The sequence below is a fragment of the Numenius arquata genome, chromosome 23, assembly GCF_964106895.1.
Source record: "Numenius arquata chromosome 23, bNumArq3.hap1.1, whole genome shotgun sequence".
In the NCBI taxonomy this organism is placed as follows: domain Eukaryota; kingdom Metazoa; phylum Chordata; class Aves; order Charadriiformes; family Scolopacidae; genus Numenius; species Numenius arquata.
Window position 1 is genome coordinate 475,586 of NC_133598.1, and position 23,896 is coordinate 499,481.

The window sequence follows — 23,896 nt, forward strand, 5'->3', positions numbered from 1 at the left end:
AGAAGGATTTTTGTCTCTAAGATGGGAAAGTGGGAGAGAAGCAATCAGAAATCTGTAAATTGCATGTCTCCACTTCTCCAGGAGTATCTGATAAGGTCAAGAACTTTCAGTTGTGGGGGAGGTTTTCCCCGCTTAGACATTGCACATAGTGTAAAACATTCCAACCCAGTCTGGAGACAATGAAAAGAGAATAGGATTGGTGCTTAGTTCAGCAAAAATTCTTGTGCCTGTTCCAAAAACTGTGACCTTTCTCATCTATGTGCTGTGCCATATTGTTAGTCATACAGGTCAAGGGGCAGTTAATATAACGCAGTATAAAAAACTGATTTGACGGAAGAACACCCCAAGGTCTATGAACCTCATGTCCAGGGAATTTGCAATCTTCCTTAGCTTAGTGTAATAACATGCAGTGGTAGTTCCTTAGGTCAAGATACCAACAAACATCAAGGTATGAAAAATATGCCTTAGAACAGGAATTTTGAAAGAACTTGAAAGATGTTGACAAGTTTTCACAGGATTTGGTATCCTTGCTCTCTCGTGCATCTTTCAGAAGACTTACTCTGAAACCTTCAGATGTATTTTTTTCTGTTTTGAAATAATTTCAGAGTTGAATTCCCAATTCCAAGCAACGTATATGAATGACAAAGACTTGACAACTGCAAAAGCCTGAATTTCAACTTACATATATAGCAGCAGCCTTCTCTGAGAATTTCTTGTAAGACATACAAGTAATGAAATAAGATTGCTTGAACTTGCAGGGGATGTCTTTTCAGGAACCAGTCGGCCTCAAAATAATTTAGTAGCCAAAAAATCATTATGATACCATGATTTTTTTAAAAATGAAATATCTTTGTCCTCAGGTGGAGAAACTAGGGTGATTCCAAATACCAATGTCAGAACAAGATCAGCAACATGAATTATAATAAAAACAGGCAACTGAAGGGAATCACCTAGTATGCTTCCTTATCAAAAAGGGCTCAGCTTAGGAAAGGCTATGACACATATCAAAAATTTTTACATGTCTAATTTGACAGGACCATCCTGATGGGTCTCTTTGCTACAGAGAGGTACATTAGGCCTTGAATTTTGCATGGGTTGGCTCTACTAATAAACCAGACACCGCTCCATGCTTGTCAACACCTACAGCAAAGAGATACCAAACAGGAATCAAACATCCATTGACTTCATTTGACCTATTCAGTTTAACTCAAACTCTGAACAATGTAGTAAAATTAAACTAGTACAGAAATATTGCATAAGATTACATTTAATGCTTTTGTGTATTATCCTTCTCTCCCCTCAGTGCTGTCTTTCTAACTCTGACAGAATAGAAATTCTTGGGAACTTATCAATGTCAATAGCCACAGGAATTTTAGTTCCTTTCACTACTGTCCAAGCTTGGCTTTGAAACCTAACAATTATGATGAAAAGCTTATTAGGATGCCTCAGTAAGTGGATAGATGTTAGGTCCCAAAGAAATTCATTATGATAGCAGCCAGGACTTGCCTTTGTGGAGTCCAAATTCTTTGGCAACTCCCAAGAAGTGCAATCAGCATGTTTTTTACACTCAAATTATCTAATTGCATATCAAAAGGTTAGGCATAGAAAGCCTAAAGTCTAATTAGTGACTTTAAATCATGGAGGAGTGGTTGCCTGAATTTTAGGAGGAAGAAAAGGAAAAAAAGTGAAAATTCAAACAATAACAACTCAGAAGAGGTTAGTACATAAGGAATACCTACTTGGCTCCACGGTCAGTTGAGTCCCCTTTCCAAAGATGAGAGCAGCAGTTACACACAGTTAAAACATGTAAATCAAAAAAGGCTCATTTTGCTATTTCTTCTGCATACATTTCCTTTCCAGGTGCTGTAATATGGTTCTGACAAAGCCTGTTGGTCCTGTGTGTTCTTTGTTATCTAATAAGATCTTTAGAGGCTTTTCATGTTTTCTGATCTCCAGTATTTCCAAACAGCCAGTACACTACCGAGCTGCTTCTCTGGCATAATTTACTGGGTAAGATACTCAACAAGAACACATGAGCAATTCTAGTTAATAAAGAATTATTTCTTTGTCAGATCCCAGAAGCCTCAACTGAATCCCACCATTTTGCATTACCTAAAAATACATCCATGAGTTCCTACCGCTGCTTTTGGGAGGGATTTTTAGGTTATGCTCTGGCAGTAGCATTTTATTAGCACAAAAAGTTGTACTTCCTTTTCCCTTTAATCTTACAAATTCCTTAATGCTGTGGGGTTTACTTTTCTTAATGAAAGTTTTATCTAGAATAAACAAAACCAAACCAAAACAAAAAGCTTATCTGTCCTTAACTGAGCCCTCAAGAGGAGCATATGCATTGAATATCCTATAGTGACTACTAATGTATGTTTTCTACATTTTGTGTTTGGGGATTCTCAACAGATTCAGGTGATAAAGTATGTCTCTTCTTAACATCTTAAAATGCATATTAGTATCTCCCAAAGAAATACAACTTTAACAACAAAGGGGTCAGGTTGTACAAATTCTGGAACTTTTGGCTTCAACTTATTAAGTATTTCAACAGACACTGAGTGATTTAGATGCTTGAGGCCTAACATTGTTTACTGTCAAACAATCCTAAAGTCTATGCATCTCTGAAAATCTCATCCTATCCTTAGCTACAAAAAGAGAAATCATTGACCAACATGTAAACTTCACTCAACTGAAATTTCATGTAATATCGCATCAGGATGTCAGAGAGACTAGTTAAGCAGGAAAAACAGAGAAAGAATGATTTAAAGCATTTCAGGGTAGAAGAGAAGATGAGGTTAATATCTTTCTCTTGTCAAATGAGTTGTTCCCTAACCCAAATTGTGGGAAATTCGGTGAAGTAGTTTTAGAAATTTGAGTAATATACTGTAAAAGTTTTCTTAAACCAAGAATATCTTGTTGCAGTCAATGACTCACATGGTACCTTCAGCTGATTAGAAACAAATCTGTTCTTGTCAGGAGACAAACCACCATGCTAAACTATTTAAAAAAACATGAGACCCTTTATGTGAGAAACAAGAGTATCATATCAGCAGTTCTGTGAATGTCTGAAATGGCAACGTCTTCCACCTGCCAGCTCTTAGACTTTGTTTTGTTGGTTGTTTTTTTCTTGCCAAATTCTACTATTGTCTATGGGATATTTTGCCTCTTTTTTTTTTTTTTTGACAAATATCATCTTCAAATCAATATAGACTGATGTTAAAATAGTGGAATCTGGCATTTTCGTCTGGTCCTACATTTGCAAATGAGGATTCACTGGTTGGAAAGAACAGATCTTTCTTCAGAAAAATAACTTTGCATTCCTTTGTTCCTTTGGAATTAGAAGTAGAATTAAATTGTTCCAAAATAGACATTTATTCCCATGCAAGACATCCTACAGACCTGAACAGCACCTAAGGGAGCCCCATGCCCCTCTGGACTGAGAGAGGGATGTTTTAGGTATGTAAAATGACATGGGACATTTTGCACCACTTGAAAGACATGCAGACCTCTGAAAGCATTGTAACAAGTTGTAAGTTAGGCACCTGGATGTTTAGGATAACAAAGATCAACCTAACAAACTCTTCTGCTGCCCTAACATTCACACTCCCACAGAAGAGCTTAGGTGACATCCAACTTTTTTGTACATCATGAAATTCCAAATGAAGACAGGAAGAACTAAGGCATGTTATAACCCCTACTCACCATGTCTGTGTTTTCAAAGCCTAGGCAACTTGGTAGCCAATTTTCATACATTCTAAGTGGTGTTGGATATGAGGCAGTTGTGCAACTTTAAGCCCAAGGATATTTAACCTCTTTCCTCTTTCTGTCTCCATGCCAGTGGAATTACTAGCCTGGTGACACTACGAGAGTGCTCATATCAGAGAACTAAAGATCTGTCTCAAAACTTTTCTCCAGCTCTTAACTGTCAGCTCTTCACTGAGCTGTGCATTCCTGCTCAAAATGAGGCAGTGAAAATCCACTGGAGGATAGGGCACTTCACAGTAAATTTGGGCAAGAGTGCTATCCAGACCGGGAATCAATTATAACATGTTAAGTAGTGCACACCAGGTGTTTGGGGATCATGGAGTAATGGTGATATACAGAGGTAGCCCAGTTGTTCCTGTGAAGCCTTCCTAAGCAGACACAAGCTGAGGATTTAGCTTGAAACCCTGGCTGGAGAGAGTGCACTCTAGGGATTATTGCAGCAGAAAATTCTTACAGTGAACCCAAACCATTAGATTTCTTTGTCCTTCCCCACCTTAATTTTAACATAATTTGTAGAAATAAAATAATGGTACTTACTTGGTTCAACTGTGAGATCGGTCCCACTTCCAAATACAAGCTTATCTGTCCTCACACTGCTAATACTTATTCCAATAAATAACTCTTTCCTCGCAGTATTCAAAAGTGTTGTAAAAACAGGAGATGAAAACACAGATATATATTCTAATTATACACGTGTACAGCCCCATGAGGATATCCAGAATCACATTTTCTTCTGAAACTGGAAATGGAAAAACAAGAATGGAATAGTTCAATGATTTCAAATAGCTTGATTGAGTACAGAATTTCCAAGTTCTCCCTTTCTTCTGTGTTTTAGAAACCCTGTGAACTCTATGTTTACAGAATAAATAGAAATAAGAAAAGAATGTTCTATATTTCTCCTTAATCATTTCAGTCACCTACCTCCTTTCTTCCCCCAAATATATTGCCTTTTTTCCTTCTTTGGGTTTTTGTACAGGGCCCTATGTTGTTTATATCATTGTGGTACTCCAGCCCCCAAGCACAGTGATATATATCATTACAAAAACTGTCTCTTTCTTCTTTTTCACTACACAGAATTTTGGATTATACAGACAGTCACATGACTTCTCAAGTGGTTTCTGACCCAACGTACCACAGGAAGAAACATGATGTGGCTTTCAAGGAGGGCATAGAATAATACCAAAAAGTTTGAATTATAAGTGTAAACTTGGGGATGATATGACACTTCTGAAACGTCTCACAGTGTTAAGATGGACAAAAAGCAGGAAAAAAAAAATCAGTACTTTTAGTGCTGATGGGAAATGGAGGTTCCCATGACAACAAAGGCTGGGAGCTTGTGACTTCTGGCACCAACAGGAAGGGTATTGCTTCACCTGAAGATTTGCAACTACAGAATAGATTCAGTGCTCTCATAGCAAACGAGGAATCAGGAAACCTGTCAAACAAGGTGTCTGAGCCCATTGACCATGAGCCACCAGAAAAAGTGGTGAGTGTTAGTAATGAATGGCTCCCTCTTGCAAGGAACAGAAGCCCTCTCTGACAGCTGGACCTGTCATCTAGGAAGGTTTACTCCTTGCATGGAATTGGATTGGGGAAATTTTTTAAAGGCTTGCAAACCTTATTACACCTTCAGACCATTACCCACTGCTGGTCTTCCATGTGGGCATTAACGATACTGCCAGAGGAGCCCTGGAAAGTAGCAAGCAGGCTCTAGGGGTGATGGTCAAGGGCGTAAGGGCCCAGGTGAGGTGGTGAGGGAGAGGGTGGTGAGAAGAAGGAGTGGATGGATCCTGCTGGTCAACTGTTGTTTGCACAGTTGGTATTGGCAAAAGGGACTTTGTTTCTATGACTATGGCTCTCTTTCTGAGGACTGAGAACTGTTTGGAAGAGATGGGATCCACCTGACTAAATGAGACAAAAACTTCTTTGGCAGCAGGCTGGCCAACCTGGTAAGAAGAGCTTTAAATTAGGAACAAAAGAGGAGGAAAAGGATGATCAATAATCAAGTGAGAAGGTGGTGGGAAGGGTTCATATAAAACGTCTGAGGAATGACATGAACAGGACAGACTTCATTAAAAAAAAAGGACTGAAAGGAGTACACTGCAAGCGTGTGTCTGTAAATAAGCAACTATCTATGGGGAAAAAGAAAGTCCTCTTACAGTTTCTGGGAAATTAGCATGGCTGGGTGCCTCTTTAAAGTGCCTGTGCATAAACTCAGGCAACATGAGGAACAAGCTAGAGAAATTAGAGCTCTGCTAGTAGTTACAGGGCCATGATCTCAGGTCCATCATAGACAAGTGGTGGGATAGCTCACATGACCCAAGAACTGAAATGCATGGTGAAGCGCAGGTTAGTGCACGTTGCCTGGGTTCCTCTCCAACATGTCCCAGTTTTAACTCCACTGCTTGGTTGCAGAGCTTTGGGATCATGGAAGTGTAGTGGGGTAGCTTCCAGAAGTAGTATAGTGAATGAAACCAGACAGGATTGAGAGCAGCCATGAAGAGAAGGACTTGGGGGTGAGGTGGATGGTGGATGAGAATCTCAACATGAGCCAGTAGTGTGCACTTGGCCGCCTAGAAAGGCAACCACATCCTGGGCTGCCATCAAAAGAAGTGTGGTCAGCAGGTTGAAGGAGGTGATTCTGCCCCTCTGCTCTCCTGAGACCCCACATGGAGTACTGTGTCCAGCTCTGGAGCCCCCAGCATAAGAAGGACATGGACGTGTTGGAGCGTGTCCAGAGAAGGCCACAAAGATGATCAGAGGGCTGGAGCACGTCTCCTATTAAGGCAAGCTGAGATAGTTGGAGTTGTTCAGCCTCAAGAAACGAAGGTTCCAGGGTGACCTTATATTTCAGTAACTAAAGGGGCTCCAGGAAAGCTGGGATGGGACTCATCAGGGATTGGAGTGATAGGACGAAGGGTAATGGTTTTAAACTGAAAGACGGGAGATTTAGATTAGATATTAGGAAGAGATTCTTATATTCTGAGGGTGGTAAGACGCTGGAACAGGTTGCCCAGAGAAGTTGTGGCTGCCCATCCCTGGAGGTGTTCAAGGCCAGGTTGGATGGGGCTTTGAGCAACCTGGTCTAGTGGGAGGTGTCCCTGCCTAGGGGATAGGGGTTGGAACTAGATCACAGAATCACAGATCACAGAGTCACAGAATGATATGGGGTTGGAAGGGACCTCTGGAGATCATCTAGCCCAACCCCCCTGCCAAAGCAGGTCCACCCAGAGCAGGTTGCACAGGAACACGTCCAGGCAGGTTTTGAATGTCTCCAGAGACCAAGATTCCACCACCTCTCTGGGCAGCCTGTTCCAGTGTTCTGCTACCCTCAAAGGAAAGAAGTTCCTCCTCATGTTTAGATAGAACTTCCTATGTTCAAGTTTGTGCCCGTTCCCTCTTGTCCTGTCACTGGGCACCTCTGAAAAAAGACTGGCCCCATCCTCTTGATGTCCACCCTTTAAGTATTTATACATGTTGATCAGATCCCCCCTCAGTCTTCTCTTCTCCAGACTAAAAAGGCCCAAGTCCCTCAGCCTTTCCTCATAAGAGAGATGTTCTAGGCCCCTAATCGTCTTTGTAGCCCTCTGCTGCACCCTCTTCAGCAGTTGCCTGTCCTTCTTGAACTGGGGAGCCCAGAACTGGACACAGGACTCCAGATGGGGCACACTTTTCTTGATGCACCCCAGGATGCCACTGGTGTTCTTTGCCACAAAGGCACATTGTCTGCTCATGGTCATCCTGTTGTCCACCAGGACTCCTAGGTTTTTTCCACAGAGCTGCTCTCCAGCAAGTAAGCCCCCAGCCTATACTGGTGCATGGGGTTATTCCTCCCCAGGTGCAGCACCCTACACTTGCCCTTGTTGAATTTCATCAGGTCCCTCTCTGCCCAACTCTCCAGCCTGTCCAGGTCTCACTGTATGGTGGCACAGCCGTCTGGTGTGTCAACCATCCCTCCCAGTTTTGTATCGTCAGCAAACTTGCTGAGGGTACATTCCAACCCCTCATCCAGATCATTGATGAATATACTAATCAAGACTGGACCCAGTACTGACCCCTGGGGAACACCACTTGTTACAGACCTCCAACTAGTTTCTGTGCCACTAGTCACGACCCTCTGAGCTCTGTCTTTCAATCCACCTCACTGTCCATTCATCTAACCCACACTTCCTAAAGCTTACTTATGAGCATGCTGTGGGAAACAGTGTTGAAAGCCTTGCTGAAGTCAAGGTAGACAACATCCACTGCCCTCCCCTCATCTATCCAACCAGTCATGCCATCATAGAAGGCTATCAGGTTAATCAGATATGATTTCCCCTTGGCGAATCCGTGTTGACTACTTCTGATAGCTTTCTTTTCCTCCATATGCTTTGAGATGATGCCCAGAACAAGTCGTTCCATCATCTTTCCAGGGATGGAGGTGAGGCTGACTGGCCTGTAGTTTCCTGGGTCTTCCTTCTTGCCCTTTTTGAAGACTGGGGTAACATTGGCTTTCTTCCAGTCCTCAGTCACCTCGCCGGTTCTCCAGGACCTTTCAAAGATGATGGTGACTGGCCCAGCAATGACTTCTGCCAGCTCCCTCAGCACTTGTGGGTGCATCCCATCAGGACCCATGGACTTGCATATACCCAGTTTACTTAACTGTTCTCTAACTTGATCTTCCTCACCCACCAAGGGGAAGTCTTCCTTCGTCCAGACTTTCTCTGTTACCTCCAAAGTCTGGGACTCTTGAGGGCTGGACTGAGAAGTTAAGACTAAAGTAAAGAAAGCATTTAGCAACTCTGCCTTCTCTGCATCCTCTAAAGATCATCTAGATGATCTTTAAGGTCCCTTCCTGCTGTAACCATTCTGTGACTCTGTGGGAAAGTAATGGAAGATTGGCAAGGAGGACTGTAAATACGCTCAAGTGACTCGCATGTAGGGTGCTGGAAAACACATATATCACACTAATTGTTGCTTAGTTTTGTGTGCTCAACAAGTAGAACATCTGCACTTAAATAACACAGGCCTGGGATGGACTCAGGGGCACCTTATTGAACATGCCTGAGATTCCTGCCCTGCTGTTGAAGAGATCAAAGCACAGCCTGGCACAGGAAAACTCTGCCTGCCAGAATCCTTCAAATACAGGCCCAAACAGCAAGTGGGAGCTCTCTCGCTCTCTCACTCCCTTCCTAACAAGGACTCTCTTGCTAATAAGGACTCTCGCTCCGCGGTGCCTGCATTCCCTGCTTGCCTGCGTCTGCCCAGGTGCTGCTTCAGAGGTTCCCCGATCCATGGGGTATTGAGATTAAATTTGTTCTTTGCCTTTAATCCGTGGTTTTGTGGTTGTTCCTGCGTCCTGCCTGCATCGGCTCACACAGACTGTATGATTCTATGATTAAGCTGTGAAGGCAAGGAGGGGGGATTGCCCTTCCTGTGAGGTAGCAGCTGAAATACATGCTTTGGGATGTGCAATGAGCCAGCTGATACCGTATGGATCAGGATTAGATGGCAGACTAGCATGGGTGACACTGTGGTGAGTGACTACTACAGATAACCTGATCAGGAAGAAATAATCTTCAGACAATTGAAAGAAGCCTCACGTTCACTGGCCCCGGTCCTTATGGGGAACTTGAACCGTGTGAAATGTCTATTGGCAGGACAGCGCAGCAGGGCAGAACTAGTCAAGCAGTTTTCTAGAGTGTGCTGATGAAAACTTCCTGACACAAGTGACTGATGAGCTGGCCCACCTACTTGCAAATGAGGAAGAATTAGTGCTAGATGTGAAGGTCAGGGGCATCCTTGACTGCAGTGATGACGCAGTGTTTAAGCTCAGGAACCAGAGAGGAGAGAGCAATGCAAAAAGCAGTACTGGAGCCCTGGACTTCAGGAGAGCAGAATTTGGGCTCTTGAGGGATCTGCTTGGAAGAATCACATGGGTTATGGTCCTGGAGAGAGGAGAGGTCTAGGAGAGTTGCTTCATTTTCAGACATTAGCTCCTTAAAGCTCAGGATTGGTTCATTTTGGCAAAGCAGTATGTCAAGCAAAGGTGGGAGAAGGCCAAAATGGTGAACAAAAGGTCCTGAATAAACTTACAAATGGTAAATGCAAAGGAACCACATGTGATGCAAAGTCCTTGTTCTGACGTCTAGTAGCTGGGAGATTACTAGTGGGAAGTATCCTTCCTAATCACCTGTTCTTGTTCTTCATGCATCTGCTTCTAGTCACTGTTGGATATGAAGTTAAAAGGATCTTTGTTCTTACCAGAAAAGTGTGAACAGACCTTACCTCCTCTGTGCTCTGAGACAAAGAGAAGAGCACAATGCTAAACTTAAATGGAAACATTTAAATTTAACATACAGTTAACATAAGGTTAATCCCCACTTGCTCACCTTGAACTGATGATCAGATGTCTAAAATGACATGCTTGCAAGATCCAAGATCTGATGTTGAATGTTGGGGAAAATGGTCTTGCATAGAAAGGTCTTTCTGCTCCGTGAGTCTTTCTGGGAATCAGAAATGTGTGTATGTGCATACAATTGTCTGAGGAAAAAGACTACGTAGGGCACGATGTCTGCATCTTCAAGAGAAGCCAGCGAATGAGACAATTTGTGTGTAGCGGTTCAGTCTTTTTCAGTCACTGTGGTACGTACTCCACACAGTGGTAGACAGTTCTACAAAAACATTTGCTTCTTTCAGTGCCAGGTGATGTCTCGTCTTTCATGTGCTTTGAAGACCTGGATTTTATTTTCCTCTTCTTCTACACTGTTCTCTAATACTATTCCAGAGAGGTTGCTGTACACTAAAAACAACACTATCAGCATTGGTTTTTTTGGCAGATAGGGTAGTATTAATCTCTTACTAAAATAAATTTGATACTTGTCAAAAAGGAACTTTGTTACTTTTGAGCTGTTAGAGCTGTTCTCACTTAAAGGACCCGATTATCAGATTGTCTTTAACAAGCACCAAGAGAGGTAGGGTGAAATATTTTAAAGACTGTCTGGGAACCGGTTGCCTCTGGGTTTTCAATTTACTTTCATTCAATTTTTTTTCAATTTAGTTTCATTCTACATTTCCTAACTCTCTCTGGACCTTCAAGTATTTATGTTCTCAAAGCCTATTTTCATGCTAAATAAATCAGTCTATGTTTATGAACTGATCAAAAGTTACTTTGGTTGAGCTGATGGTGGTTTAATGGACCCTACCTTGATGTACTGAAGTTGTTTATTTACTCAGATATTTGATTTTTAAGATTTCTAGTTTGAGTGCCATTTTTATAAGGGTCTTGGGATTTTTTTCCTGCTTATATGCACTTTTTTTTCTCCATTTCTTTGATCTAGTGAACTAGATTATTTGACCACCGAGTTGGCTTTTGACTTTTGATTTATTTATATGTGTCTTTGGCTGAGTTTGAAGGTAGGAAAACATCTAGTTATAGTTGACTAAACTTGGCTTTTAATTTGATTTCTATCTTACTTTAATGATTTTGATTAATGGTTCCCTGGAATTATGGAGCAGTTTCTGAATCACTGAATCCAGTTCTAAGACACAAAAGGAAAGTAACAGGTGATGGTACAAGAGGAAACGGCCTCAAGTTGCATCAGGGGAGGTTTAGGATGGATATGAGGAAAAGCTTCTTCACCAAAAGGGTTATCAAACATTGGAACAGGCTACCCAGGGAAGTGGTGGAATCACCATCTCTGGATGTATTTAAAATACGGGTAGATGTGGTGCTGAGGGACACGGTTTAGTGGTGGTTTTGTCAGTGTTGGGTTGGTGGTTGGACTTGATGATCTTAAAAGTTTCTTCCAACCTAGATGATTCTATGATTTTATGACTCTTTCATAAAGCTCTAAATGCCTCCTGCTACAGGCAGGGTGGTTACAGGTGCCTCTCCCACATCCTTTGCTTTCTGCCAAATCTTCCCAGAGCAGTGACACCACACCCTGTTTGTCACTGACATCTCAGATGCAGTTAAACAGCCTTTTTCCATTTGGGTGGCCACAGAAACACACCTGTTTTCATGGCCTCCCAGAAGCCACATGCTTGGATTTGTTCCATTTAACAGTTGAGTTCTGCCTTTGTTTTTTCTTCCCCTGTCTTGGTGCATTCCCTCCAAAAAATTGCAGGAGGCGCTCCAGTACTGCTGGTGACATGTTAGAGAGCATGGTTAGACTGTCAGTGTTCCACGAAGTCATACTGAAAACCTCTCCTTGAGTTCTGTTTTGAAGGAAATGAGAAGAGAAGGAGTCCCCCTTTCCTCTACAAAAGTGCCTTAGGCAGATGAAGACACATTTTAGCGGGGAACTAGCAGGTGATTTGTGCATGCATGGTTGTTTTAATTCCTTCAGCCCTTGCCTAAAGGTCTACACTGCTTCTTTCCAGAAGAAACTACCCTGACCCTTCAAGCATAATTCTTCTTGGCCTCCCAAAAATCTCCATTTGTACTTTAAGATAATTTCCTTTTTTGGGAGCCTAGCTCCCAGCATGTCCACCTGATTTCATCACACATTTATACGAGGCTGTGTCCATGGCTTTATTGGCAAGGAGAGCTGGTTCTCAGATACATCTCTCAAGAAGGTGACTTTTCTCTTAAAGGGTGCGGTGGACATTATGTTCTCCTGTGGACAGAACCATCCCATTCAACCCTTCTACCAAGATAGTAATGTTATTGGTCATAGATTCCCTGGAGACACTATAGGTGATCTTAGGAAACTAGATATTTAAGATAAACAGTAAATCACAACCTTCAATATGGAGAGGACAACTAGAAGTACTGATATCTATAAAAGAAATATATATCTCTATATATATTATTATTATATCTCTATATATATTATCTCTATCTATAAAAGAAATATATAATATAAGAAATATATCTTTCTATAAAAGAAATCTATAACATATGCTTGCGGAAGTCCCTGAACTTCTGAAGCCTACAAGGAAGGAGACTAGTGTTCTGGTTTCAGCTAGGTTAGAGTTCATTTTCTTTCTAGTTGCTGCTGTGTTTGGGATTTGGTATGAGAAGAATGTTGAGGAATGTTGATACACATATTATTTTAGTAGTTGCTAGGTAATGTTTATATTAGTCAAGGACTTTTTCAGCTTCCCATAGAAGCTGAGAGGGAGCACAAACTGGATAAGCTGACTAGGGGATGTTCTGTATCATAGACATCAAGCTCAGTATACAAATGGGGATTGGACAGGTGGCAGGGATCCATGATCACTGCTCAGGAAGGGCTGGGCAACTGATCTTTGGGTAGTGAGAGCAATTTGTATGATTTTATTTAGTATATTCTTTTACTATTATTATTGTTATTCTCCTCTTCCGTTACTGTTCTATTAAACTGTCTTTATCTCAACTCATGAGGCTTTTTTCCTTTCCCCTCCTTTTCTCCCTCTCTTCCCTACCCTACTGGAGGCGGGGCGGGAGGGGGAAGGGGGCGCGCGGTGTGTGAGCAGCTGCATGGTCCTAGTTGCTGGCTGGGGCTAACTATGACAGGTAGCAACAGAAGAAATGAAGTAGCATTTGTTTTGTATTTATAGCCTTTGCAAGCCATCTGGCATTGGCCTTACAGACAATCCGCTGGGTTGAATGGCTTTTAGATTAATGCACTGCAGCGATTCTTCCATAGAGTCAAATGTGTTAATCAGGGCAAAGTTTGGCGACAACTGACCTCGTATCTCCATCTTCTACGTAGGACACCCAGGGCAACGTGTGTATGTGCACAAGCATATGGATGCATTTGCATATGGACATATATGTGCAAATGCACTTCCATGGAATTCTACACTTCCAAATACAGAAATGAATGCTCAGTCCTCAGGATAAGAACATGTATGTTTATTCACATGGAGCCAATGCAGGAGCTAGGAATGCAGAGAAGAAATTTTTCATCAAATTCTGGGAAAAATCATCTTGGCAGTGCAGTTCCTGGTGCAGCGTTGCTCTCTCTCAGACACAACTGAGTGACTGTTTTTATGTCCTGCTGCAAGATTGCTCTGAGACTCCCTGAATAATATGAGGTATCCAAATGCAATTGAGTTCTTCCTTTTCATGCTAAAATTTTAATTTCTTCAATGCTCATTGTCCTTCTTAAAAAAATACTCAAAACTAAACCTCTTTCCCTGTCACTTTCTACATGTGGGAGAGATTGAGAAGAATGGAAGAAAATTAGAGCGTGTTAATGGTTTTTGTGTGTGCTTTTGAGATACTCTGCTACTGCCACAGCACCTCTGTGCCCCTTTCCAGGAAAGTCAGCCCAGACTAGTCTTGAAAGGTCTGAGAAGAGCCATGCCTTGCAGCCAGACTTGGCTGGATTTAACCCCCCTCCTTCCAGTTCTGCCCTGGCCCTGCCTGTCTTTCAAGCACTGGGCCCTTCTCCAGCTCTCGGGTGCTGCAGAAATAGGTGGCCAGGTCTACAGCTGATGGCGAGAGCACTTTCAGCAACAGCTGGTTCCTTGAGGAGTCTGCAGAGCTGGTGACTTCCTCAAAAGCTCTTGCTCCTGTTATAGTCTCAGATATGAGAGAGAAGCATACAAAAAGAAACAAAGAACTCAGAACTTGACCATGGGAAAAAAGAAGTCAGACTGGATGGAAAGTAGCTTTGCCTTCCAATGCAAAATCCTACACCTCAGGAGGAACAATTCCACGCACCAATACAGGCTGGAGGACTGCTGGCTGGGAAGCAACAGTTCAGGAAACAGCCTGAGGGTTCTGATGGCCAGTATGTGCCTTTGTGGAATAGAAGACTAATGGTTTCCTGGTTTTCCTCCATTAGGACAAGTGTTGTCAGCTGGTCAAAGAAATAATCCCCTCCCTCTACTCAGCACTGGTGAGGCCACAACTGGAGTACTGGCTCCAGTTCTAGGCTGCCCTCTACAAGAGAGATGTGGACTTACTAGAGAGAATCCTTGTGGCAAAGGGCCACAAAGATGACGAAAGGAGCATCTCTCATGAAAGAAAGCTGAGGGAGCTGGGACTGTGTTCCCTCAAGGGAGCCAAGAAGGCTCAGGGAGGATCTCATCAATGTATAGAAATATCTGATAAAATGGGATGAGGCTCCTTTCAGTGGTGCCTAGTGACAGGAAAAGAGGCAATAGGCACAAACTGAAACATAGAGGATCCACCTGAAAATCAGGAAACACTTTTTCACTCTGAGAGTGACTGAGCACTGGCACAGATTTCCCAAAGAGGTTGTGGAGTATCCCTCTTTGGGGATATTCAAAAGCCATCTAGACATGGGCCTGAGCCACCAGCTCTAAGTAGCCCTACTTGAGCAGGTAGGTTGGTCCATCCCAATGAGTTCCATAAACAGCTTTTTACAAGAGTGTTGAGGAAAACTGAATTTCCTCTTTTGCCTTCAAGTTTCAATGTTGCAACTCAAGAGAGAAATATGCAAATAATACAAAAGTCATAAGGGTGGGTAAAAAAAAGAACACCACAAAGGACTCAGGAAAGCTATTCAGCATGGTTTTTTGCTGTATTTATGGTGTGTGGTCCTCTGTTAGATCTTCTGGCATGTTCTTCTTCTATAAGGTTCAGACACAAGTACATTCTAACACAATGAGGTTGCAAACCGCTTACACAAACCCAGAGCCTGGCTTTGGAAGGATGGGAAATTCATTCCTATTTTAATGATTGACTCCCTGAAGCCTGAGAGGTGTACTGCTGGCCACAGCTTGTTTCTGGAGGCAGGGATCCTGGAGACAGTGGACTGGAGGGGAAGAAATTCAATCAGGAAATGACCGGTAGAGGCTCTCTCCCACTCACAGCCACCCAAGGGCCACTGCAGAGAGTACATAGCAGTAGGTTGGCAGCACAAGAGGTCAGGAGGAAAGACTAGAGTCAGAAACCCAAGGATACAAGAGTACTCTCAAAGTATTTCCAGATCCCAAAGCTGTCTCTTAAAAGCTCTGGCTGGCCATCAGGCCTGATGCTGTCCTTTCCAGCTCCCCAAAAAGGGTGTTAGAAAGGGGAAGCAGAAAAGTACGAGTTTTGCTCACAGGATGGTAGAAGAGTTGAATCTTAAGGACCTCTGGAAAAAGTCTAGTTTAACCCTCCTGGCTCAAAGCAGAGTCAACTAGAGTAGGTGTACTAGGTCTGGTAGGGATGCAGTTAACTTTCTTCATTGCTGTCACGCCCCACTCAGAAAAGATGGGGGGGAAGTAACGCAAGATTCACAAATCCCCAACATTTAGGACTAAGGTGAGACGACTCTCAAGGTCTGCATGCCAACTTTTATTAAATTCCCACAGTGATTAATGTATGCGTTAACTAGGTCTACGACAACTGGTTAGGTATATAACAAATCATGGCAAGAACGAGAGATAAAGAGATCACCCACTGGCAAATGAGGTGGGGATCTGGTGACACAGGACATGGAAAAGGGCTGATGTACTGAATGCCTTATTCACCTCAGTCTTTAAAGCAACACGGTCCTTTAGGAATCCCAGGTCCCAGAGTCCAGTGGGAAAGGCTGCAGCAAGGAACATGTACCCTTGCACAGTCCATGTCAGTGAGCACTGGTCCGTAACACACAGCTTCATCTCTGACTTTTCCAGGGAATTCAATGCTGAAAGTGTAACTAAGTTCAGACTACACAACACCGACACTCTCCTCATCCATGAAACCCATCGTCTTATCATAGAAGGCTTTAATTTTGGTTAAGCACAATTTCATGATGACCCCACATCCAAGCAAGTGGATGTGCCCTGAAGGGAGCTGTGACCCTGTAGAGAGTCCGCACTGGAGCAGGCTCCTGGCAGGAACTGTGGTCCTACGGAGAGGAGCCCACACTGGAGCTGGTTTTCTAGCAGTACCTGTGCCCCACAGGGCACACACACTGAAACAAACTGTTCCTGAAGGACTGCACCCCATGGAAAGGACACGATGGAGGAGTTTATTAAGAACTGCAGCCACTGCAAAGGACATGCATCAGAGAAGTTCATGAAGAACAGTGTCACAAGGGTGGGACTCCACACTAGAGCAGGAGAAGAGTGTGAGGAGGAAGGAGCAACAGACAATGAGTGATGAGCTGACCACAACCCCCATTCCTCATCCCCCTGTGCCACTTGGGGGAAAGAGGTAGAGAAGCCTGCAGTGAAGTTAAGCCAGGGAAGAAGGGAGAGGTGGTAGGAAGGTGTTTTCAGATTTGTTCTTATTTCTCATTTACCTACTCTGATTTCATTGTTAATAAAATAAATTAATTTCCCCAAATTCAGTCTGTTTGGCCTGTGATGGTAATTGCTGGGTCAACTTTGTCATTTCTTGACCCAAGAGCCTTTCATTGGATTTTTCCCCACTGTCCAGCAGAAGAGGGGGACTGATAGAGGGGCTTGGTGGGCACCTAGTGGACAGCCAAGGTCAACACATCACACCTAGTCCTGATCAGATCCATAGAAGCCACCCACCACAATGTCACCCATGCTGAGCTGCCATCTCTCTTTCCTAAATACCCTGATTACATCCACGACGGTACTCCTGTGAGCTACCGCACCACATTTTCATCATCCCACAGCTCTACACCCAAGCCACAGAGGAAAAACCGGGCCATGTCGGACATCAGCCAAGGCAACATGCAATAACCTGCACTTGACTATACAGTCCCTGGAGTTCCCACTATAGATCCTCCTGCATCTGTCCCGGTTTGAAGTAAAACCAAACCAATTTTCTGTTCTGTAATTTTACATCTTAGCTAGGCCTCCTCTAACTCTCTGAAATTAACAGTACATTGTGGAGAAAAATGCTCGTTCTCAGAATGATAAGACCAATGTTTGCGCTACATGCCAAGGAACGGTATGCAGAGAGGCCCTTGCTTATACTTATTGCTATAACAACCAAGGTCAGCCCATTTCATTATTTGCCCCCTTAGAGGGTTCGAAACGGAAAACCAAAAAGGGATCACATCTATAGGGAGGGGCCGACAGGACAAGTGACCCAAACCTGACCAACTGGGGTATTCCATCCCATCTGCCCCATGCTCAATATAAAAGCTGAAGGATCAAAAGGTCAGCTCTCTTCCTGCGATGGCCGACGTCCGGAGAGGACTCTGTCTGTTCATCTGCCTTTGATCCCCATCCACGTGTTCCTGACCCCAGAGCTGGAATCCAGTTCCCATTCATCGCTGAGTCCAGTCTGGGACTTCCCCGGTGCCTGCCGGTGACGTGACTGTCATCCTGGGAGCTTGACACGGTTTTGTATATATTGTATCTATTTCATTATTTTCTTCTTTATTTCTATTTTAATATTAAATCTTCATTAAAGTAGTTTAGTTCATTCTAAACTTCTAAATCTCCTTATCTCTTTCTCTCCTCTCTCCTCTTTTGGGGCGGGGGGGAAAGGGCGGTAAGGGCCATCTGTCAGTCTTTTTTTGGTAAATTGGGCCGCAACCGCGACAGATTTATTGGCGCCCAACATGGGGCAGACGACTGTGGTCTGATAAGATTGCCTGAATAGTTTGAATGCTGGCTTGCTCAGGGAGAACCAACAGCTTACATCATGGTGTACCTACAGAATATTGTATATGGTATTTTTAGAGAGCTTTGTATGAAGTTCATTGACGCAGTGGTGTTTAACGGGCCGAATATATTGAAAGGTTTATTTGGTTTTTTTGTGTTTGGATGCGGTGGGTCAAGCGTGCTGTAGTCGTGTGGATGTGCCTCCAGATGTATAATGTGGTCAGTTGGATTGCTATGGTACCTGCATATCTTGGGCATCTTGTGATGGATTCTGTTGCTAATCACACTTTCAGTTTTCGCTGGGGAAAGTTTACCTTGCCTCTTAGTGATTATCCCAAAGTGATACCAACAGAATTAGGGGATGAAAAACCTGTGGGCTCTTTGGAGAATTATTGTGATTATTGTTACGGTCACTTAAGCGTGATAGTGCTGTCGATTTCACTGAATGTAATGCAGGCAGTATTTGCTATCAAATGTCAGTGCAGAAGTGAGCATTGCATGGCATGCACTATTGCTACTCAGACACAAACAGAACCAGCCCCGGCCCTGGCTCCAGCTCCAGCCCAAGCCCCGGCCCCGGCCCAAGCCAAGCCAGCGGCACTGGCCAAGGCCACGCCGACACCGGTGCCAACGGCATCGGCTGCTCCCCCACAGCCACCGGCACAAGCCAAGGCTCCAGCCCCGGCGGAAGCCACGCCCCTGGCCACGCCGACACCGACCCCAGCGGTATCGGTCGCCCCTCCACTGGCTCCCGCACGGGCTCCGGCCCAAGCCGCGCCCCGCCCCGTCCCGGCCCCGGTCACTCAGCAGCCGGCGGTAAAATGACTCCCCCGCCCGCACCCCCCACATCTCCATCGCCAGCCCCTCCCCCGCCCGCAGCTGCACCGGCTGCTCCGGCCCTGACAGCCAGCGCTGTCACTGCTCCAGCTCCCGGAATGAACGCTGCTGCTATCCCAGCGCCAGCAGAACCGGCACAAGTTGCTCCGGTGACCAGGAAGCAGAAAAAGAGGTCGGCTCGGTCCCCTGCCCCTTACGACAAGGACATGCCCAAGCCAGAGAGCACGGGAGAGGCTTCCTCTGATGAAGATCCAGGAGAGGGTCCTTCTGGTGTAGATAAAGGAAAGCACCCTCTTACAACACAGTCAACAGCTCCTTCTCAGGTAGATAGGGGAGAGGGTCCTTCTCAGCCAGCCTCGATACAGGATGATGCCTCAGATGTAGATGTAATAAATATTAACTCTTTGTCCTTAAAGGATTTGCAAAATCTGAGGAAGGATTTTACTCGTCATGATGGGGAGCCACTTGTCTCTTGGTTGCGCCGATGCTGGGACAGTGGAGCTAATTGCATAGACTTAGATGGTAGAGAGACCAACCAGCTGGGAAATCTGGCCAAAGAGGGAGGTATTGATAAAGCGATTGGGAATAAGGCAGATGTTCTCAGTCTCTGGAGGCGACTGTTATCAGCTGTAAAGAGCAGATATCCCTTTAAGGATGATATCCAATGCCGTCCAAGGCAACGGACCAGCATGGAGAAAGGTACTAAGTACCTGAGAGAACTGGCTATTCGAGAAGTGATTTATGGCGATTGGCAAGTGACTATAAATCCTGATGAAATGCCATGTCAACGACCTTTGTTGAAAAAGTTTGTGCAGACTGCACCATCAGCGTATTCCCACACTTTGTCAACAATGGTCTAGGGAGCATCTGATACTGATACACCAACTGTAAAATGAGGTTGCTGATAGGGTACAACAGTATGAAGATAGTCTCTCTCGTCCCATCCGTGTTGCAGCAATAGAAAACCTGACTAAGAAAGTGGCTGAACAAACTGAGAAGATGGCTGAACAAAATAAGACACAGAATGAGACAATGGAGAAAATGACCAAGGCAATACTTGAGCAAAATGAGACAATTTTTCACAAACTCCTTGAAAAACTTTCTGAGATTGGGAAAGACTCTTACTCTTCTCCAGCTCAGGCTCAAGTTCCTGCTCAGACCCAAGTTGCAGCTCAGGCTGAGGTTCCTGCTCAGACCCAAGTTGCAGTTAAGACCAGAGTTGCAGCCATTAAGAAAAAACGCCCTCCTATGAGACCAACCAAAGGGAAACAGGACTCGTTCTGAAGTTTCCTGTGGCTTTGCCTCTGCAATAATGGAGAGGACATGGGATAAAAAACCTACTTCAGCCCTACAGTCACGAGTGCTTGAGTTGCAAGGTAAAGCAAACAGAAGAAAGGATTGTTACATGAATATGGCTGCTCCAGTTCAGAGTATGTGCTGCCCCTGTCCAGGCTGGAACTCACCTTGGAATTGGAGATGCTGTCCTCAGCATTAGGGTTGCCCTGCCTCCAGCCAGGAGGAGGAGAGGGATAACCGAGTTTATTGGACTGTGTGCATTCGATGGCCTGGCACATTAGAGCCACGGAAGTATAGAGCCCTGGTGGACACTGGTGCACAGTGTACCCTAATGTCATTGAATCATAGAGAGACAGAATCAGCCACTATTGCAGGAGTGACAGGAGGATCTCAAGAACTGACTGTACTGGAGGCCGAAGTGAGCTTGAATAAGAATAAATGGGAAAAGCATCCTATTGTGACCGGCCCAGATGCTCTGTGCATCCTTGGCATAGACTACCTCAAGAGAGGGTATTTCAAAGACCTGAAAGGGTATCGGTGGGCTTTTGGTATAGCAGCTGTAGAGACTGAGGGTGTTACACAGCTGTCTACCTTATCTGGCCTTTCAGATGACCCTTCTGGGGTAGCATTGCTGAAGGTTAAAGAACAGCAGGTACCACTTGCTACTTCCACGGTGCATCGGCGACAGTGTCGCACTAACCATGATTCTCTGATTCCCATTCAGAACCCGATTCGTCGGTTGGAGACCCAAGGAGTGATCAGCAAGACTCGCTCACCCTTCACCAGTCCGATACGGCCAGTGCGCAAGTCTGATGGTGACTGGCATCTAACAGTAGACTACCATGGCCTGAATGAAGTCACACCACCATTGAGTGCTGCCGTGCCAGACATGCTAGAACTGCAATATGAACTAGAGTCGAAGGCAGCCAAGTGGTATGCTACAATTGACATTGCTAATGCCTTTTTCTCTGTTCCTTTAGCAGCAGAGTGCAGGCCACAGTTTGCTTTCACCTGGAGGGGCGTCCAGTACACCTGGAATCGACTGCCCCAGGGGTGGAAACACAGCCCTACTATTTGCCATGGACTGATCCAGACTGTACTGGAGAAGTGTGGAGCTCCAGAACGCCTCCAATACATTGATGACATCATTGTGTCGGGTAATCCAGCAAAAGAAGTTTTCAAGAAAGGTAAGAAAGTAATTGAGATTCTTCTGAAAGCAGGTTTTGCTGTGAAAAGAGGTAAGGTCAAGGGACCTGCACGAAACATCCAATTCTTGGGAATTAAATGGCAAGATGGCCAATCGCCAGATCCCAATGGAGGTGATTAACAAAATAACATCTATGTCCCCACCTACTAACAAAAAGGAAACACAAGCCCTTTTAGGTGTTGTGGGTTTCTGGAGAATGCATATTCCAGGTTATAGTCAGACTGTGAAACCTCTCTATGAAGTGACTTGAAAGAAAAATGAGTTTGTGTGGGGTCCTGAGCAACGACAAGCCTTTGAGCAAATTAAACAAGAGATTGTGCAGGCGGTAGCACTTGGACCAGTCCGAAGAGGACAGGACATTAAAAATGTGCTGTACACTGCAGCTGGAGATAATGGCCCTACCTGGAGCCTATGGCAGAAAGGACCAGGGGAGACTCGAGGTTGACCCCTGGGATTTTGGAGTCGAGGCTATAAAGGCTCCAAGGCCAACTATACCCGAACTGAAGGAGAAATCTTGGCAACATACGAAGGAGTTAGAGCTGCTTCAGAAGTAATTGGTACTGAAGTACAGCTCCTCCTGGCCCCCCGATTGCCAGTGTTGGGTTGGATGTTCAAAGGTGAAGTTCCTTCTACTCATCATGCCACCGATGCTACCTGGAGTAAGTGGGTTGCCTTAATTACACAGCGAGCTCGAATAGGAAACCCAAATCGTCCAGGAATTGTAGAAGTGATCACAAACTGGCCCGAAGGCGGAGATTTCACAATGCCACCAAAGGAGGTGGTAACACGTGCTGAGGAAGCCTCACCATATAATGAACTCTCAGATAATGAGAAACAGTATGTTTTGTTCACTGATGGATCTTGTCGTATTGTAGGAAAGCATCGAAGATGGAAAGCTGCTGTATGGAGTCCTACACGACGAGTTGCAGAAGCTACTGAAGGAGAAGGTGAATCAAGTCAATTTGCAGAGGTAAAAGCTATCCAGCTGGCCCTAGACATTGCTGAACGAGAAAAGTGGCCAATACTCTATCTCTATACTGACTCATGGATGGTGGCAAATGCTCTGTGGGGATGGTTAAAACAATGGAAGCAGAGCAACTGGCAGCGCAAGGGTAAACCCATTTGGGCTGCTGAATTATGGCAAGATATTGCTGATCGGCTAGAGAAACTAGTCGTGAAAGTATGCCATGTAGATGCCCACGTACCCATGAGTCGAGCCACTGAGGAACATCGGAACAATCAGCAAGTGGACCGAGCAGCTAAGATTTTCCAGACAGATTTAGACTGGGAACATAAAGGTGAATTGTTCTTAGCTCGATGGGCCCATGACACTTCAGGTCATCAAGGAAGAGATGCAACGTAGAAATGGGCTCGTGACCAAGGGGTGGATTTAACCATGGACGCTATTGCGCAGGTTATCCACGACTGTGAAACATGCACCGAAATCAAGCAAGCTAAAAGGTTGAAACCTTTGTGGCATGGAGGTCGGTGGTTGAAATACAAGTATGGGGAGGCTTGGCAAATTGACTATATCACACTCCCTCAAACTCGCCAGGGTAAGCATTACGTGCTTACAATGGTGGAAGGAAGCACCGGATGGTTGGAAACCTATGCCATGCCCCATGCCACTGCCCAGAATACCATCCTGGGCCTTGAAAAGCAAGTCTTATGGCAACATGGTACTCCAGAAAGAATTGAGTCTGACAATGGAACTCATTTCAAAAACAATCTTATAAGTAGCTGGGCAAAAGAACATGGTATTGAGTGGATATATCATATTCCCTATCATGCACCAGCTTCTGGAAAAATTGAACGATACAATGGATTGTTAAAAACTACCCTGAAAGCGATGGGTGGTGGATCCTTTAAAAATCTATATGGTCTATATGGTCCCTTCCAACTCTAAAAAAAAATTCAGTAAAATTCAGTGAAATTCAGTGAAAACTGGGACAAGCATTTAGCGCAAGCTACTTGGTTAGTTAATACTAGGGGATCCATCAATCGAGGTGGTCCTGCTCAATCAGACCTTTTACATATCGTAGAAGGGGATAAAGTCCCTGTGGTGCATGAAAGGAATATGCTGGGGAAAACTGTATGGGTTTTTCCTGCCTCGGGCAAAGGCAAACCCATTCGTGGGACTGTTTTTGCTCAAGGACCTGGATATACTTGGTGGGTGATGCTGAAGAACGGAGAAGTTCAATGTGTACCTCAAGGGAATTTGACCCTGGGATAGAATACTTAATTCCGAGTATGATGTTAGTTGTTTATAATACTAACAGTGTTCTATAAGTGTTTTTCAGATTGACACTGCAATGATGAAACCTAGCCGGATTGATCAAGTGGCGT

General features: G+C 44.3%; 2 protein-coding genes across 2 annotated transcripts in view; both read right to left on the minus strand.

The window, feature by feature from the left end:
* Positions 1 to 23,896, minus strand: part of LOC141474795 (T cell receptor alpha chain MC.7.G5-like) — a 290,098-nt gene that overhangs the window by 65,442 nt on the left and 200,760 nt on the right. The window lies entirely within an intron of this gene.
* Positions 1 to 23,896, minus strand: part of LOC141474768 (Ig heavy chain Mem5-like) — a 35,370-nt gene that overhangs the window by 3,187 nt on the left and 8,287 nt on the right. The window contains exon 3 of the mRNA XM_074162842.1: positions 1,740 to 1,796. Within this exon, the coding sequence (XP_074018943.1) occupies positions 1,740 to 1,796 (57 nt within the window). The remainder of the gene's footprint in view (positions 1 to 1,739; positions 1,797 to 23,896) is intronic.